Raw genomic sequence first — 11,470 nt, 5'->3', positions numbered from 1 at the left:
GGGCTAAGTCTCAATAGATCGCAGCGTGGAAACTGCTCTACCAGGTACCACACCCTGCTAGGTACGTAAGTCGTCCACAGATAATTCCGAGTTCCAACATCGAAAAGATTATAATACCCAAGTTCGTCCGTCTAAAGATCTGGTCTACTGGCCAGGATCGATCCCACCGTAAACCGATAATCTCAACAGAAATAAAAGCTCGTGCGACAATCGTAGCGAACTACGATTGCCTAGGAAAGTCACATTGTTTTGAGCCTTTCGACTCTCGGAACTCCAAGAGATATCGTTGCCACCTTTGACTACTTACGGCCTTAGAGGCGTTTAGGCATAATCCCACGGATGGTAGCTTCGCACCATTACCCGCTCGAGTAAGTGCGTCAACAAAAAATGTCAATAAACGAGAAATAATCACAAATATCAAATATGCTAACAAAATATATATAGAAATCTATCATGGATACCCCAAATTAACTTATGAAAGCAGTATATAAAAATGACTTAGGTTTAATAAATCGTTGTTTATCAAAAGGCGTTAGCATTAACAAAATATGTTCCAATGGAATGACACCTCTGGGAGTAGCTGCACAAACTGGAAACTTATCAATTTTAACAAGTCATTGATGATATAATAATAACAATAAACTTAAAAATTGTCTGCAAATATGTTGCCTTCTTTATATAGTTATGATGAAAACCAAAGACTGGAATGTTAGAATGACAGAAAGATCAAAATAAGCACAGAAATTTGTAACAAAAAACAAAATATCTCTGAAATAAGTAAGATTAAAAAAAAGCGGAACAATAGGCGGTACTGTAGGCTAGCACGATGCTTTTCACTATGTTTTTTGTATTTTTAAAATTTAAATATATTTAAAATTTAATAAAGTTATTTTATTATTTATTTATTTTTTATAGTCATATAAATAAATTCAATAAATTATTATGTTTGTTCCTAACGCCACCTGTTAACGTCTGAGTAATTTTTGCATCATAAATTTTTGTATTACATTCACAGGATCTAGTAAAGGATTTCCTCGTTGTTCTAGTTAAGTTAACGTTTTTACAATAAATTCATATTTAATATGCAAATGGAGTAACTCTGTTGGTAGTTCATTAGACTCTAACAATTCAGGTACTGGTATAGCATTCGAGCCGTCATCATCCAGTTAAATCCATTATTAAATCTTAAAATGCAGGAATATTTTTGAAATCAAAAAACAGCAAACCTTGTCAAAATGTGCTTCGGAAGCAACGATTAGACATTTTTTGTATATTTTTATCAAATAAAAGGCAGATATCGAGCACAGTTTTTATTAAATCTTGCAAAAGTACTTTCGCTCCTGGAGCATCTTCAGGAGCATCTGAAATAAGCCAAGAAACGTTTTTTCAACTGAAGGAAAATTAATTAACTTCGAAAAAACTTCAAGTTGATGGTTGATAAAAATTTTGTAATATAACGTTTTAGACTTGGTGAATGTTATAAACATTAACTAATACATTTACATAACAAGAGACAAAGGACAAACAGTTTAAAAAATATTATAAAATTAAAGAAGCTACTTGGGTGACAGCAGAAGAGAGAATGGCTCCTGGTCTTAACGGAAAAAAGTGGCATCTGACACATGACAACTTGAATGGGCAGTCACAATCATGGTGATGTGATCTGCACATTTCAAAAGTGTATGAAACTGAACATTGACCAAAGGTTCAACTGACACTATTATAGTAAGTCAACTGATGAAATGTAAAATTATATAGATTACTTTATGTAGACTTTATAATCTAGATCTCACACTCAAACCTGTCAGTAATAATTTGGGTGTTAGTTTGGGGGCAACTGAAGTGGACATAGAGTGTGAATGTAAGAAATAGAGTAAACAATCTTTAGATAGTGGGTGGTTGACTACTATCACAGTATATAAATGGGGTATAATACCAATAGTTCAGGTAAATCCACAGTCAATGAGAGAACCATAAAATTAAAATGTCAAAGCGTTACTCAAGACCAATGACCAACAGTGGGAGATGTTGAAATATATAACTGTGGAGATGGTATATCTAAATTACGAAGAGATATGGAGAGTGTAATCAACGCCAACTATAGGTGAATTGATCCTGAGCAAGCTTGCTTTGTAAGTTATTGAAGAATAAAATAGTAATATTAATCAAAATATGAAATTAATAAACTCCTAATAATTACTATTTAAATGGGAATAAGCCACAATTAAAGGTTAACATACGTTTATTGACGTTTTTGGTGTTTATTGAAGGTAAACTAAATGCACGATTAAATACTTACCATGTCGGGATAGTAATATGAGGTTTTTTCCTGGTTTTTCCCTCTAAATTTACTATGGAATCACTAACAGGAGAATTTTACTGTCATCATGGTATGTATTTGTCTTTTTAAAGACGAATTACATGTTATGATCCTTTCTGATGGATATTCTCAAGTTAAAGTTGATTTCATGTAATCGAATGAACTATCTTATAAGTAAAGTCGTCCCAGGAACGCAACTCAACAATATTGGCAATATCATTTTAAAGTCGTCTACTTTAAAATGTATAATGTATGTCTGAATTGTCAATATAGATGAGTCAGATAAAATTAAATTATTAGAAGAATTTTTCACTAAGTAACAAAAAACAAAATTTGTTTAATTTACTAATGTTTGTATTTTGCGAACGATTTCCGAAGTGGAAATTGAAACGTCAATAAACGTATTTTAACCTTTAATTGTGGCTTATTCCCATTTAAATAGTAATTAATTTAAAATGCCACAAGAAAATAGCTTCAGAACAATATTAATAAACTCCTAATGGGTATACTTAGTGCAGGAAGTCTAAACAGTCGAGCTTGGTACCCTACGAGGTGAAGCTGCAATAAAGTTTTTAAAAATATGTTTAAATTTAGTACAATTTAAATTAATTTGAGTATTAACACAGTGAGAGTTTTCATTTGTTTCCCTTGTAATTTTAGTTTTTCTTTCTACTAATGTCATGTAAAATCGATGAACCAGTATGGTTATTAAAATTATGTTTACTGGATAATAAATGATGACCAAAATTTGAAGAGTTTGGTCTTTTCAAATGTTCTGTGGCATTTTACCTACATAAGAGGCATCACAATCACCATATTTTAATTTATAAATACCACTTTTGTCAAGTGTGTCCATCCTATCTTTAGTGTTGATTAAAAAGGAACCTAGAGTGTTGTGTAACTTGAAGGAAATTTTGATGTCTTCAAATTGTAGAAGTAAAAAGTTTTGATATTTTTTTTGAAAACGGTGCTGATATATGTACAGGAGACATATCTGATGTTATTTGTATCATTGAGTTGAAGCAAATATTGTGATGAATAAGCAAGCTTTTCTGCAATTTTAAGTTTAGCTCTATTTAGAAGATTATGGATGATGTTAGGATCATAACCATTATTGAAAGCAATTGAAGTTCTCATTAGAAAGTAGAAAACTTAAGAAGCCTATAAATGTAACTGTTGAAAGCAGCCATTTTATGTTGGGTTGGATGCTTAGATGTTCCATTTATAACATGATCTCTTTGAGTAGGTTTTCTGTAAATATTGTACTCTAGAGAATCTTCTTTATGAGATATAGTCATATCCAAGAAGTTCAACTTATTGTCAGATTCTGGTTCCAGTGTAAAAGAGATGTTAGGATAGAGGTTATTAAGATCATGCAGAATCTGTAAAGCATCATCTTGGGTTCCCTGTATGAGAGCTATACAAGCATCAACATATCTTGACCAAAAAATTATTTTGTTGTTCTTGCTAAGAAATTTCTGTTCTAAGCTGTGTAAGAAAATATCAGCTAAAAAGGGTGATAATGCAGAACCCATCGCTAAACCTGTTGGTTGTTTATATATTTTTTGATTACATTGGAAGAAGTCCTGTTCAAGACAAAAATTAAGCATAGTTAAGATGACATCTTTGTCTTTTGCTGATATGTTGAAATTGTTTAAGAGGTTGTGTACTAAAGGTAAGTTTCATCTCTTGGTACAGAATCAGGTCTCAGAACCCCACAGCGTTGCCAAAACATCAGAATAGTTAGTAAATGAGGAATTTTTAAAATATCAACTATTTGTCAAACTATTATATTAACAGTGAACAAACTTAGTTTTAAGATTACTGCAACACACTTAAATACATAAGAAAACATTTTAATACAAAATTATAGATTCTAAATTTTAAACTTACCACTTTTAGAGCATTAATAATAAAAACGTTCCGCCATTATTTCTTGTTCAAAATAATGTATCTTATATGAAAGCCTATCAGCTTTCTACAGACTATTTAGTTGTTTTGGCATAGCAAAATCACAATACACAAAAATAATTAGTTTTTAACGCTATTAATCTAAATTTAATATGTATTTATAAATACAATTTATTAATATATAATATATTATGATCAAATTGTGTAAGAAATCGAAACATAAAAAGCGGCAACACTTTAAACAATTTTACCACACGCTGAACTTTTAAAAAATTTGAAGTATTTTCGTACCAGTTGCGTACAATTGTCTAATATATTTAATTAAAATTATTATTTTGTCGAATATTAGACTTAAAGAGTTATTTCATAAAATTTATATTATTAATAATAACAAATGTTTTGGGTTATTTAATCAATATAATTCTAAAATTCCCAATATAAGGATGATAACATTTTTCTGATTATTATACCATGTTGACGCCTATGAAAGATCGAGGAGTTCCTTATGGGTTTCGTATTTTTAGGTGTGTTAGGAAAATTTGAATTCTAACGTTGACGTTCTGGAAATTTTAAATATAAGTGCACGCATTTTTATATAAAAAATACTATATTTTGATGTTATTTAAACGTCCTATTAGATCTAAAGAATTTGTGATGAAGAAATTAGGTTTAAAATTAGTGAGAAACTGAATTGTGTCATAAATAAACTCTGATAATATAAAAAGTGGAGTGTTACAGAAGCTTACAACAGGCCTTATGGGACAATAATTGTTTTTATAGATTTTAGGAAGTCCATATAACCTAGGTGTTATAGGATTAGGTACAGTTTATATTGTTATATTTAGTAATAGTATCATTAAACAATTTAACAATTGCTTTTGTTTTATTAATAAATGTGTTAAGTGAATTTTTTTCCAAAATTACAAAACTATTGTCTGAAAGGAAAGATTTTACTTTACTTTCTTTATGTATTGAATTTGTTCTAGAATTACAACACAATTGCCCTTGTCAGCCTTGTTAAGTACTAGAGAATCTCGATTTTTTCGAATATCGATTTTTTGTTTAATTGATTGAAGCAAGTCGTTTTGTTTTTTAAAAGAATAGTGATTTCTATTAAAATTACGTTTGTACATACATTGTTGTTGTTGAAGTAAGCTAATGCAAGAGTTTCTCAAATACTGTGTAATTTCAGCATTGTTTGTCATACATTTTATTAGAGTGTCCAGCTCCACTGCAAAGCCTCCTAGCACTGAGGCAGTTAACCCAAAATTCTGACAAGAAAACTTAAGGCCTAATCCTAAAAAATACAATTCATCCTCTGAAAAGTTAGTGTTACTTAGATTTAAGAGTCTAGGATGAAATTAGTGACCTGAAAACTTATGCATAGGTGTTGAGGTACTTGTATGTTGTTTTAACAAAATCAAACGGTTTAATTTGTTCGTAAGACTTCTCTTCTTGATGGATTGTAAGCAGGAGACCTAATTTTCTGTATGGTTAAAGGAGTCGTTAACAAGAAACCAAGGATGTTGTTGCAAAATTTGATCATAAGTAATTTTAAGGTTGACGTTATTATGATGAAGCTTGGTATAGTACTTCTTGAAAAGAGAAAAAGTTGCTCTTTCCTGAAAAAAAAACTTAAGAAGCACTTATAATTTATTCCAGCATTCAACCATATATCACTTTAATTTTTTGTATACTAGAATTCGGGCAGGCGACTTCAAAAATATTTTTTTCACATTATTTACTAATTTATTGGGTCATTTACAAATATGGGAGAAAAGGGGAATTTTAGTTCAAGGGAGATTTTGTCCACTAACAATATTCCTTATTTGCAGCTTGATTATTCTAGTTCCCGCAAATCAGTTGAACGGTTTCTGTTTAGACTCCTGGTTCACTTAGATAATTGATCTCTGAGTTGTGATGGCCAAATAGTTTTTAAAATTAGCTTATTCTAGAGGAGTCATGGATCGTTTTATTCGATATGTATCACAGAGTATGTTACGGAGTATGTTTGATTGAAGTCGTTATATAACCTTGGAATTGGATGGCTTGGTTTATCTCCATAACTGAATACCGTATGTCCATATTAGACATTAGACTTTGTTTTCCAGTTTAAGTTTAGATTTCTCGCGAATAAACCATTACATCTGCCTAATACATACTATCAAGAATCGAACAAGCAAGGAAAACATTCACGAGCATGAAATCATTTTTTACAAGATCAGACCGTAGTCTACAGCTTAGAATCCGAATGATCAGATGTTACGTTTTTTCTGTCTTACTGTATGGCTGTGAAAGTTGGACAATGGACTCTGAAATAGAAAAAAGAATAGATGCCTTTGAGATCTATATATACAAACGAATGTTGAGGATTCCATGGGTACAAAGAGTTACTAATGTTGAGGTACTTCGTCGCATGTGTAAACAAAAAGAATTACTAAGGATAATCAAAGAGAGGAAAATGCAATACTTGGGTCATGTGTTGAGAGGCGAAAGATATGAATTACTTCAAGTTATACTGGAAGGAAAAGTACAGGACAAAAGATCAGTAGGAAGACGCCAGAACTCGTGGCTGAAAGACCTGAGGAGATGTTTCAACCGCTTATCCGCAGAGATCTTTCGCGCAGCAGTTTTCAAAACTACAATTGCCATTTGGATCGCCAAATTTTCGAAAGGAGACGGCGCAATGAGAAGAAGATCTGCCTAATCTTATTACTGATTGGTCTCTTTTTGTTTTTGTATGAGCCTTCCACGTTAGTTTTGAATCCTATGTTAGTCCTAGATACTTAACCTCATTTTTTGTTGGTAGAATATTACCATCTATTACAAAACTAGGGTGTTCAACACGTCTTTTTGTAATATTTTTGATTTGGTTGAATTAACATTCTTCCCGGTTATTAAGATATTGCTGTAGTTGAGAGTAGCTAGTTGGGATTGCTGTCTATTGCAAGAACACAAGTATCGTCTGCAAATATGTATATATGTATGAAAATATATATGACAAATAAGAATTGATTAAGCACATCACCCTGTAGTATACCAGATTTTATTGGATGATGGGTAAATGTTATGTCAAGGTTATGTGAGATATTCAGCGGGGCAAGTTAATATACTTTTTTTTTAAATTTCGATGTCTGTATCTTTCCCAAAAATATAAAGATTGAATTTCAATTTGACATCTTATACAGAACCTATAATTTTCTTTATAATAACTTATCTATCAAACTATCCAGCAAACCTATCTTTGGTTGTTATAATGATTCAATGGCACTTTTTTTTAATAGTGACCATATGACTCGTTAGGTAATTTAAATAATTATTTGCGTTTCATTGTATTAGCTTTAATTTTTTTTGTTAAGTTGGTTACGGTGGTCATTTACCTGCACCTAAGTGATCAGCTGCCGCCTCTTCTTTTTGTTTAGATATATTTCAAGAATCACATTACAGAATCCGCCTCACTTGTCATATTACGCGGCCTCGGAATGATAAATTACTCATTTTTTTATTAGGCACTAAAGCTGCACCGTATTTTATGTATAAAACCGGTAATTACTGTTCTTTGAATTCTTTATGCCAATAAAAATAATGAACCATAAATATATGATATAGCCGATACTTGTTTTATCTGCATTACCTATAAAAATTCAAATTATATATATATATATATATATATATATATATATATATATATATATATATATATATATATATATATATATAAGGAAAAATCATTGGAAAAACTCTTGAATAAAAAGGAAAAAAAGGAGAACCATAAATACGCATTTCTGACTATTTGGTTGTCATCAGTACGGTGCAGCCTGAAGCTGAGACAGCACTTATAGCGCAGTATAGATTTGTATACGCTTCTGCTTTAGCTTTAGCTATTACTACTTTCGCTTCCTATTTGGCAACCATATAATTTGGATGCTACGTTTCCGACCTTTTTTTATTGCCACTGTTTATGTAATTTTTCCCCTTCATGTTTTCTTATACTTTATTCCCAGTTCTTTTCTCAGGTTTTTACCAATGTTTTAATAGCAGATTTTTCTTGATATAAAGGCGAAATGTGATTAAGTGGTTTAAACTGTGTATGAAGAGGTTTTTAAAAGATTTACAAACAATCGGTAAGTAAAAAATAGACTAGGTATGTTTTTAAATTTATTTGATTTCTTCTAAAAAATACACGTATAAAAATATAAATAATACTAAAACTATTGAACACATTTTCTCACTGTTAATTATTAATGGCACATTTGTAGTTAATAAAATGCTATTTGTTGTTCTTCTTCAGGAAAAACTACCAGAGGGAAATCCGCAATATCCACAGATCTTTTAAATCTAAAAGTACCGCCAACATGCCATGTGGGTTTTGCTCGGTTTGGTCCTCGTACAACTTTGTTCCATCCAGCCTCGAAATCATGGTCTTTGCCCTTGTTTTTTATTTCAACACCAGCATTTACGTTACCATTTTCATCTCGGTTTGCTCCAGGGTTGACTTGCCAGTCAGGTACTGGTGATCTCTTAAATCTGAAGGTACCTCCTACATGCCATGTGGGTTTTGCTCTGTTTGGTCCTCGTACAACTTTGTTCCATCCAGCCTCGAAATCATGGTCTTTGCCCTTGTTTTTTATTTCAACACCAGCATTTACGTTACCATTTTCATCTCGGTTTGCTCCAGGGTTGACTTGCCAGTCAGGCACTGGTGACCTCTTAAATCTGAAGGTACCTCCGACATGCCATGTGGGTTTAGCTCTGTTGGGACCACTGACAACCTTATTCCACCCTGCTTCAAAATCGTGCTTTTCTCCTTTTCTTTTAAGCTCAACACCAGCGTTGACATTACCATTTTCATCGCGGTTTGCTCCAGGGTTGACTTGCCAGTCAGGCACTGGTGATCTTTTGAATCGGAAGGTACCACCGACGTGCCATGTTGGTTTAGCTCTATTGGGCCCACTGACTATTTTATTCCATCCCGCCTCAAAGTCGTGTTTTTCTCCTTTCCTTTTAAGCTCAACACCAGCATTGACGTTACCATTTTCATCACGATTAGCACCAGGATTGACTTCCCATTGTGGATCCGGTGATCTTTTGAACCTCCAAGTACCGCCTACGTGCCATGTCGGCTTGGCTCTATTGGGTCCTCGTACTACTTTGTTCCAGCCAGCTTCGAAATCGTGGTTCTTTCCAGAGTTTTTCACTTCTACTCCTGCATTGACATTTCCAGCTGCGTCACGACCAACGCCTGGTTGAACCTGCCAGTTCTTTTTCTTCTTGTGGTGTTTGGCTGAAGTCGAGACTACCACTGCCAGTACCATCAGCAATGCAAGGTATGCAGAGAACTTCATTTTTGATCTGAAATAAAAAAAGACAATTAAATAAAGATGTACCAAAAAACCAAAGTGAATAATTAGTGAAAAATATTTTACGAACAATGAGAAAAGACAAAAGTTATATTATTTACTTAAATCAATTAAAAATATATAGTGTTTTACGGATAAAGTAAAAAAAACCAAATATATATTTGGTTATATACAACCAAACAGTATAAATCGATTTGGTGCCTGAAAAACTAATATGTAGCTTTGGTCTTATTATATGTAAATTTAAGACAGTGAATTTCTGGACCATCACCATGAATAAAATTAAAGAAATAAAAAATGGATGATATCTACAGCAAATCTAGTGAAATGTAAATTGGAGCAGGGGGGTGGGAGGTCAAATAATAGAATAAGTAATGAAGTAATGAATAATGAAGTAATGAATATCTCTCCATCACACTCCAGCAACACACAGAATAAAAAGATCGGAAAAGAAATTTACAAAACAGTCATCAGTCCAATAATGAGATACGCAGCAGGAAGACGACTCGACACAAAGACAATAAATAGAATGCTAGAAGTAGCAGAGATGTAAAAATTGAGAAATAAAAATTGATGATAAGACACTACGGGACAAAGCTAGAAGTACAGATATACGACAGAATGCAAATTGGAGAACATAGAAGACTGGGCATGAAAGAGAAGAGTAAATTGGAACGACTATATAAGTCAACTGACAACAAATAGAGCAGTAAAGGAATGGGAAGACCGCGAAAACGATAAAACGACAACTTACTGGATATACATTGAAAAACAGATTGAGTTATGCCTGTATAAAAAGAAAAAGAAGAAATAAAAATGTGATTTTTATTTCTAAGAAAAAACATAATAAAAATTTATACAAAATACTAAGTAAAATACTTATTTTAAGAATCTAAATTATTACTGTAACAGTTTTTATTTAAATGTTATTTTGGCCAATTTTCGCCAACCAATGAAATGGTTTTATTTAGGAGAAATAAAAAAAACAAAAATTAAAAACAGCAGTTATAATATAAAAAATAATAGTACGATAAATGTACTCATCCTGTATATTATAAACTAAAGTATAATATAAGTATGTATATTTACCTGTATAATTATGTATTATTATTAATTACTGTTGCTTTCACTTCACCCACTCTCGTTCAATATTGGAAGCTGATCTTGAACTGATGACTATCTCTCGGTTTCATTTGCAATATATAGCACAAACTTGTTGGGCCAGTGCTATAAACTTCGGTACTTTACTTCGTCCACAAACAGTGTTAGTGCAGAAGATAATCCCTGGGACTCCAGATACATAATGAACGCCTTGCGATAAGAAAAGGGAAATCACCGACCTCAGAAAGAATAATTTTTATTTACAACGGTAAATTGTCTTGGAAGCGGTGTTATCTGCGAGAAGGTTGTTTACTTATAGGCCAGGAAAAGTGGATAAAAATAGGCTATTATATATTAAGTATTTTAAATTACATAAATTAATAATAGTCAGCTTGGTCGTGGTGTAGACAAAAATAGAATTAGGCAGAGAATTTTACATTTATGAAAAATAAGAAATAAATGTTAAATATTCGATTCGATTCTACTTTAAATCAATGATTTTCAACCTTTCAGTATTTGGGACCAAATTTGATATGGCGCCCTTCTACCTTTCTTTTTGTAGCGTGAATTTCATTATTATATTCATTATTTTTTTCCGTTGCAAATCTTTCTCATGTACTTCCGAACAGATGAATTTTTAATAATAATCATAACCTTTTGCCGGACACAATATAGCACAAAAACAAGATCGATGGAACAAAATTCTTATAAGTTTTAAGACCGTGGGAATATAAACGAAGCAGAGGAAGGCCCCAAATGAGATGGGCAGATGATATCA

The 11,470-nt window shown here is 32.1% G+C and overlaps 1 protein-coding gene across 1 annotated transcript; it reads right to left on the bottom strand.

Annotated features, from left to right (window-relative positions):
* Positions 1-8,376: 8,376 nt before the first annotated feature.
* LOC140432739 (acaloleptin A-like) lies at positions 8,377-10,840 on the bottom strand. The gene is made up of 2 exons (XM_072520821.1): positions 10,681-10,840; positions 8,377-9,583 (listed from the first exon to the last, which is right to left on the bottom strand). Exon 2 carries the CDS (start codon positions 9,574-9,576, stop codon positions 8,491-8,493), a length of 1,086 nt encoding a protein of 361 aa, XP_072376922.1. The 5' UTR covers positions 9,577-9,583; positions 10,681-10,840; the 3' UTR covers positions 8,377-8,490.
* Between the last annotated feature and the right edge of the window lie 630 nt (positions 10,841-11,470).

Source organism: Diabrotica undecimpunctata, chromosome 1, assembly GCF_040954645.1.
Source record: "Diabrotica undecimpunctata isolate CICGRU chromosome 1, icDiaUnde3, whole genome shotgun sequence".
Lineage (NCBI taxonomy): Eukaryota > Metazoa > Arthropoda > Insecta > Coleoptera > Chrysomelidae > Diabrotica > Diabrotica undecimpunctata.
Note: the sequence above shows the minus strand (reverse complement) of the source record. Positions and strands in the feature narration are given on the sequence as shown.